The 8,825-nt window shown below is 35.3% G+C and overlaps 1 protein-coding gene across 1 annotated transcript in view; it reads left to right on the top strand.

The window, feature by feature from the left end:
- The first annotated feature begins 1,186 nt into the window (after window positions 1–1,186).
- Window positions 1,187–8,825, top strand: part of LOC145664200 (1,5-anhydro-D-fructose reductase-like) — a 75,945-nt gene continuing 68,306 nt past the window's right edge. Inside the window, exon 1 of the mRNA XM_081730641.1 lies at window positions 1,187–1,556. Coding sequence (XP_081586767.1) covers window positions 1,485–1,556 — 72 coding nt within the window. The 5' untranslated portion in view covers window positions 1,187–1,484. The remainder of the gene's footprint in view (window positions 1,557–8,825) is intronic.

The following is an 8,825-nucleotide window of genomic DNA, read 5'->3' as shown; positions in this document are numbered from 1 at the left end:
AATGATAGCGTGCCTCTTTGAGAAATTGCAAACTTTTTTTTTTTTTTTTTTTATTCTGCCAATTGTAAAAGTATAGAATTTCCCTACACTTTAGGACATTTTAAGAAAAAATACCTTCTTTTCCTTCTGCAAATTTTGATCATTTTTTCCTTACGCCGCCGAGGGAAATTTCCCTCCATTTGGCAACTTTGAGCCGGTGTAGGGAAAGATTCTTTGCTGTTTTCTCGTCGTTACTTGATATTAGTGCTGTAGATTTTTTGTGACATTTGCGGTTTTCAAAACCGAAACCGCAAAAGCGGTTTTCAAAACCGAAACCGCAAAAGCGGTTTTCAAAACCGAAACCGCAAATGCGGTTTTCAAAACCGAAACCGCAAATGCGGTTTTCAAAACCGAAACCGCAAAAGCGGTTTTCAAAACCGACATTTCGGTTTTATGAAATTTCACTTGTTTCAAAAACCGGTTTTCGGTTTTTCAAAAACCGATTTCGACAGCACTAGTCTCCAGGGATCGTTTACCGGTTATGTTAAAGTAGTAAAAAAATGACCGATATTTTTTCCTTGTGTTGTTCAGTTTGTTACATAGATATTTTATGACCCATGCGAAGAATGGATATTTCAGCTATCTCTTACCGTCTTTGTTCTGTGGAGTTCCACACTGAAAACGGAAATAGTTAATTTCTCCCATTTCCGGTTTGAATAGAGGGGAAAATGGAACTTAGCTAATTTAGGGGCGCTGAATTTATTTTCTTTTTAAATTTATCTCTCGATATCTCATTATCATTTTCGCTCTGATAAGCCTACCTGTCAACAGATGGGCGGACAGACGGACATAGCCATCCTATAAGAATTTCGATAGTTAAAAAGTACGCAAAGCATAATTTCGATGTCTAAAAAGCTAAACGAATAAAAGTAACTTAGCAACTATTTCAAAATCTCGTTATCAACTACATTCATAGCAGTCGTTTGTTAATTTGTTACCAAGTGAATTTATCTTGGATGATTTACTTGTAATCGCATGTATGTACTTAGTAATTCTTAGGTATTTACAAGAATGAGGAATATTATTTTTGGCCCAATTACAAAAATGTGATAACAGTTGGTAGATAATTAAAAAAAGAAAAAGAAATGAGTAAATTGCCTCTTTTCACACCTTATCGTAACTGGCAGTGTTCCTTGCGCGTGCGCAGTACACTCGACTATCAATAGGCCTGTTGTTAACTACCTCAAGGTCCTTTTGAGATTGAAACCAGCAGAAAACATTTGATCTAACGCCAAGAAACAAAAGTTGCTTCACGACAAATGAAGAAGAGGATAAATTTTCTACTGTGATTTCTCTGTGATTGATGTGCAATTTGTGTGTTCCGTGCAAGGATCTTATAAAATCCTATTATAACATCCTTGGTTTCGTGTTGCTCTACGTTATAAGTTCATGCCGAGTTGTTAATAGTAACATACAGTAAGTGTGGCTGGTTTGTAGGAGCAAGAATGGATCAACAACGCCAAGTAGAACTCAACAATGGATCTCGGATGCCCATTATTGGATTAGGAACAGCTTTGGTAATTATTTGTTATTCGTGATTGGAAAACAAATTATTGCTATCTTTGAAGCAAAAGTAATAATAATAATAATAATAATAATAATAATAATAATAATAATAATAATAATAATAATAATAATAATAATAATAATAAAAATAAAAAATAAAAAATAAAAAATAAAATAAAAACAAAAACGGTGTGGTTCAAATATAATCTAACCTGTGATGATTTCCGGGAATTCAGAAATCCCGAGGCATTCAGAGACCCGAAAGTCTCCCCGGGATCATATCTCTGATTGTAAATGTGAGTTATTAATACTTTTGATCCACGAAGATCCTCAAGGAGTTCTCAATCACTTAAGTCACACTAGGCTTATATAATATTTAAATGATGACAATAATAGCAGCCGTAGTGAGGAGTGACTTTGACGGATGGGGTCACTGAATGAAAATGAAGGAACTCTTAAGGTTCAGTATTTGGCACAGGTTAACCTGTTACAAGATATAATTTTTTTTAAATACTAATGCATTTTGTATTTAGTAAATTTTCTTAACAGGTTAATCTATGTCAAATACTGAACCCTAAGATTTCCTCAATTTTTGTTCAAAGTCAACCCATCGGTCAAAGTCACCCCTCACTACGGTATAAGAATCAACAATTAGAGTCTAATTTGACACTGGCGCAAATCCCGGAGGGATGAGTGAGACATGTCCCCTCCAATCTTGGAACTAGGGGGACTAACCCCCCAATAATCCGATTTGAAATGTGTTTTTTTATCTTATCTTATATATACAGCGTTTTATTTCTAAAAGTAAAGCTACCGGTACGCTGGGCACCAATATCATAATGGTTAAAATGTTGCATATTTTCAGGATATTATTATTATTATTATTATTATTATTATTATTATTATTATTATTATTATTATTATTATTATTATTATTATTAGCGATAATACTTATAATGTCTAGCAGCATATTATTGCGGTTTTACATACTGCATAAAGATGCTTTAAAAATGATTCTTACATCTGAATTTTATAATACAATAAACATATTGATAATATTTCTTAGTAATTTGTTTCTTGCTGTTTCTTGTTTTGTATACAGGCGAAAGTAAACTTTGTTTTCAAAATGCATCAAGAGTTCCACAAATACTGAATTTTAATAACAACACACATACAGTACATTGTTGACATAATGTTCTTCAGAATACTAATATTGCTGCCAAAATATTCTATCTACAAACCTCTACTAAATTAATGGATAAACTTTGCGGGGAAAAAATCTAGCAGATATTTTCATTTAATCCTCTTCGCTCTTCCTAATAATGAATAAACAAGAATTAATTGGATACGTTAAAATAGGAACTGAACAAAGGCTCCTGCTTTCAGTGTAGTCGAAGTTCAGCGACAGACAAATTTGTTGAGATTATTTCGTTGTGTTGTGGGCGGTCAGTCTTTTCAGAAAAATAAATCTGGTTGGTTCAGAGCTTTTATGGTTTATATTACCGTGGAAAAAAAAAAAAAAAAAAAGACGCTCGGATGTGCCAGCGAGCGAGAGACAGAAGGGCCCAAATATTTCTAGTCCCTGAATACAATTAAGTTAATTCAAGAAGGAACAAAGATTCGCAACTCTTTCTCTAAAAAGAAAAAAGGAAAAGGAAAAGGAATAAAACTTTGATTTTCAATAAAATTATATATGTACTATTTTGTATTTTCGAAGTTTGTCGTTAACCATTTTTAAGACTACGAAATATTCCCTCTCATCAAAAAGGTGCCGGTATTAAATACCGTTGCGTACCGCCAAAAAACACACATACATAGGGCCGTGATCGGGAAAGGAAAAACTTTGTATTTAATCCCCGGTCAGTGTTGCCAACCTGAAGCAGCATAAAATCCCTTCAGAACATCAAACTTTCCCTTTTTGAGTCGAAATGTTTCACAATGCAAATATTTTTTTATGAGCATTGTGAATGCTCTCCTCACGCGCACATAATAACTATGCCTTATATAACGGACTAGGCAGTCTTTTTAACAGTAAATGAAACCGGTATTACAGCATCACATAGGAAAATTATACCTAGAACGCAAGGGGTTAAAGCTAAAATGTTTCATGTGCTTATGCATGGGATGTGGATAACCACCATTAAAATCACCATTACCCATGGAAATATTGACGGATTGACTCCATTAACGAAATTGGCCGAGATAACCACTCTAGAGCCTTTCTGTTTCAAGTGTGCCCTCGGAAAATATGTTAAACACTTCGTGCTCAGCCCCGCCCTTCTCTTAAGGAGGAAATAATTATTTTCTTTGGGGAAAGAAGTGAATAACTTCTGCTGTGTTGCCAACTTATCATTCAGTCATTTGACCTTGGCGAGTGAAGATCGTAGGCTATGGCTAACAAGACTGCACAGCGAAATCCATCAATGTGGCAACCCTGTCCATAAGAATTTCGGCCAAAGCAACTTGTCTCTCCTCTTTCGAGGGAGGTAGGCTACGGGAAAACACACATCAACAGCAGAGGAAAACTTGAAACAGAAAGGATCTAGCTGTCTGCAGGCTGATTTAAAAATCGCGTTCGTTCATAGAGTTACTACCCGTCCCAACTTCGGAGAAAATGTTCCGCGTCCCGACGTGGGTCTGTTGGGACTCAAATGTCCCGACTTTCATGTTTATTGATGAAGTTGATGATTATCATTATTAGTCTTGGAACTTAAGTACTAGGCTAGTCGACAAAGCGTTACCCCCCACAGTGAACGCGGCCTAAGTGGCTACACGGTAATTTTAGTTTCACCAAAGTTGTAAATCATACTATGAGCCAGTCAGGGTTTCCAGGTCTTTTCTTTTCATTTTCCGCGCCAGAAGTGGTAGACCTGGATTCGATTCTAGGCAGGAGCTTATGTGGTTAGGGTCCCACGTTGAGCTGTAGTTCACGTCTGATGTAGTCTCGCTGATATAGTCGAAAGAGACGGAGCAAGAGGCATTTGTTTTTAAAGATATCCTCTGTATCGAAAACAAATATTAGACCCCAATCAATAAATTCCAACATTTACACTACTTTATACTTTACTAGCTATGCACGTGCCTTTGGAGAATGGGGTTCCGGATTCGAATCCTGTGGGAGATCATTGAAAAGTTTCAGCGCATAAAGGTAGTTTAGATTCCACCTTAAACTGTAGGTTCACATCTTGTATAGCTTCGGTGCTGAAAGGACCGCTAAATTCCAAGCCACCAACTATAAAATTTACATCATGATATTTTTAACCAATTCTCTGGTTTAATCTTTTAATTTTTTTCCTCTCATGATTTTGGCTTCTTCTGAAATTCCTACTCTCTACCAATTTTAGCACCTTATTTTCAGTTTCAGAACAAAGTTGATAAAACACGAGCAGTTACAGTTAAAATAAATAAATAAAATAAAATAAACATATCTTTCCCAGGAATATTTCTAAGCTGCATGGAAAGAAATGTCTGGAAACTGAAACATTATGTGTTTGTTTTACAAAACTAAGTTTCGAAATAATTAGGCAACGTAGTTTTTCGGTCATTTCAAAGACTGGAAAGAGAATAAGATGCATTGAATCCCAATTTAAAATTATGGTCTTTGCTGTTTAAAACATTTTCGATATACCTAAGTACCAAACTATTAGAGGTGGCATTTTCCGCCTTTCTACTGTGCACACATTTATGGCTTAGACCATCTAAGGGCAATTGTTCCATCATCTAACATATCCACCCCATAAAATGACGCATAGCCGACCCTGGCCCTTTCGAGCTGTTGCGCCTTAAGGTTTGGTATATATTAGGTATATTGGAAGTTGGCACAACTTTAACAAAGTATTTATTATTATTATTATTATTATTATTATTATTATTATTATTATTATTATTATTATTATTCATAGTGAACATACAATTTGGCTCGATGTAGCTCTACTTAACAGTATTAAATGAAATCATAAAATAAGAATATTCTTACTTTCTTCATTCTGAGAATTCCGTTCCATTCCCTCCCAGTCTGGAACAAATATCGCAGCCACTTCTCTCCACATTTTTATTTTTAAGTCACGATTCATGTAGTTCGGATCTCTTAAATCATATAGGCATGGCCTATTTTGTATTTCGATTATAAACGCCTCTGTGTTAAACACACTAACCATGACTGGATATGTACACAGGACACGTTTTCAAACACAACTGAAAATTTCTCTTTGTGATTACACTTGTGGTTGTCTGTTTGGGGGTGGAGTTCGAGCTTCGGAGATAGGGGCTCAAATTCAAGTTATTTCGTTGTGTCATCTTTTGCCTAAAGCCAAATATTTTGCTTATAGATTACCATGGCACCAGCTAAATGTCAATCAAGTGTATCACGAGAAATCACCCTATTGTGTTACATAGATTTTTCTGTGATTAGCTAATTTTCGGAATTTCCTTCTATTTTTGTGAATTTTCTTTTGTTATACACACACATACTTTATAACAGCAGAGTTCCAATCTCTGCACAAAGCGTCTTCCAAGCAGCTGTTTCTTGCTACAACCCCCTTGCCTGGCAACACGTCTTTCCTTTCTGTCATTCCTTTTGAAATCTTTTAAACAGCAGGCGGTCTATTGTTCCGACCCGCACCAAATACGCTGGAGCCGGCGTTTTCTCAGCAATTTTATTGCTTTAGCGTTCATGTTTAGCCGCTCAGATTTAAATACATGGTCAGCGTATTTCAAGCTTACGCATGAACAATAAATGCGCTTTGCGATCGCTACAAATAGCCGGGGTCTAAGTTTCCACAATATTTTTCAAAGCCTTCAAAATAAGAGGAAATCTCACAATAGCGTCAGGCAGGCTGAAAGCATCGACTGTAAGTCTGAGTAACAGATTAGAATTTCTTAACCTCGGTAGGCGGAGATTGACCGACCGGACATGCAGCGTTTACCTTTAGCCTCACTTTAGCACCGCTACAATGTTTCCTCATTACTTCTGTATAACAAAAATTGTATTAAGGTATTGGAATATGTTAACTATATCTGTTTTTACTTTGCATGCATGTAATATATAGGCCTACACAACTACATATATTTAAATTTGCTGATCTTTATAATATACGTATTACGTTTCCGTTGTACTTCGGGATAAAAACCCACAGAAAATAGAAGAACCCGTATTCGTTTATTTTATTTATTTATTTATTTATTTATTTATTTATTTATTTTTGCGTATTGTTCATGCACAAAGTTTCGTTGCAAATCTTCATGTCCTTTACACACACCTGACATACTGTTACTAGCACTTTTGATATTTCGAGATCAAATGTTTGGAGGGTCCGTGCCCCACCTAACCGTTGTTTCCAATAAAATACGAAACCCGTATTCCATCATTTTACGTCTGCAATATCTATGCACAATGTCGTTGACCTCGGTCCACTTGTTTTTGGGAGTCAACTTTTATATTTTTGGGTGGGGGCTTTTGCCCCTAAAACCTTTTTTCCGCAGAAAATAAAAAGAAAAACACGTATTCGTTTATTTTGTGTAGTATCTGCCTGTCAAATTTGGGCAAAATCGGAGTGTTACGCTTGGAAAGTGTTACTTGTCAGTTTTCTCTCGTATTAAAATTACAATAAATATACTATAATGGCAAAGTATCTTTGATGTGTAAAATTGTGTGTACTTGTATCTCATATATGCTTTGAGTTAATTAACATTAACATATTTCTAATCACAAAAGCGAATTTCGCATTATACAATTGTAGCGAAAAAAGTGTTAATAATTGAATACCCATTCAATCAAATTCTTGATCCAAGCAAGGATTTACGTACCGTTCCAAGTTTTATAATGCAATTGGCACTTTGGTTGTAAGAGCAAGGCAAGATATACTGTTTGCCAGTGGTAGTAAGTTTTCGTATTTTGAGCCTTATTCATTGCACCTGATAAGGACACTTCACTCACGAACTGATCACTGCGTATTTCCAACTCGGATAGTCGTGCAAAAGTATCAAATTTTAAAGGTGTTGGCTATAAAGAAACTGGTTCTTCAAGACACCGAATACTAATATTTTCTCTCTTCATGGGTGTACTGACAATTGAGAAAATAGATTTGACTATTTCTATACACTTCTTCAAATTTTCCTTGGGTAAAATAAGTAGCTTATCTAACACTGCTGTAAAAGTCTTTGAATACAGAGTCTGGTGTATGATGAACTTGCAACTCAGCATTGTCATCTAGACGTTTAGGCACATCACGACGATGATGATGGGGATTGAAATCAATTGCAGCATCAATACCCTAAGAGTCTGTATACTTAATAAATTGTAGTATTTCCATCTCTGGTGCAACACAACTGCTTGATGTTTTAGTACGTTTATGGTACGATAAATATATTCTACGCAACAAATAATCAACGCTTATTTATCTTGTATAAGGTAATTGTCAATAGTGAAGAGGAAAACTTTCGATTACTGAATTGACTCAACAATAGCGATTCCACAGACTTATTTTTGATTGCTGTGCTATAGATATGTACTACATATTTAGTGAACGCAAAGAAATTTTCTGACTCGGAATTAACTATCGTATTTTTCTCATTTTGTGGTCCTCTGTTTCAATATTACAGAAATAATCTTAAATTATCCTAATACTAAATCCCGATAAACATATGAATTTGCCGAACCGTTTTACATCCACATATAATAACGAATGAAACGGTTCATAAAAATATAATATGTATTTACTGGATTGGAAATAAATTTCATCAATAACACTTTTATACGGCTGAACCAAAACGATTAATTATTAATTATTCATGATTAATATGAACTTGAATCTGATTAATCATAAACATGTAGTGTTTGCTTGCATTCCATTTTCCAAAATTTCAATCTGCAATCCCTCAGAAATCTGAACTTTCAGAATGAATTTTGAGTGGAAGTTTTACATTCCCCACATTCCCTTTAGGTTTACCCGTGGTTGCTCTCTCTGCTGTTAAATGATTAACGCTAAGACATGATCACAATTAAACGTGGCGTGGTCGTTTTCACTCCCAACAGCTTCCACTACCGACAGTTTGAATGCCTATCCATTAATACTACACTTGGATTTAAAGTGTTAAATTTCTAATTTAAGGCCTTACAATCATGCCCTTTAGGATAAAGGAGAAGAATGACTGATGAAAGTGCATGGTTATGAAAGAATTGGTGGAACAAAAATGTGGAAGGAATAGGGAGAACCCCATGAACACGATGTTAACCAGCACAAATTCACATGGTCTGACATCACCCAGGGGGTCTCTCGCAC

Source organism: Thermobia domestica, chromosome 11, assembly GCF_964235325.1.
Source record: "Thermobia domestica chromosome 11, izTheDome1.hap1.1, whole genome shotgun sequence".
In the NCBI taxonomy this organism is placed as follows: domain Eukaryota; kingdom Metazoa; phylum Arthropoda; class Insecta; order Zygentoma; family Lepismatidae; genus Thermobia; species Thermobia domestica.
The sequence above is the reverse complement of the archived record's forward strand: the minus strand, read 5'-3'. Positions and strand labels throughout refer to the sequence as shown.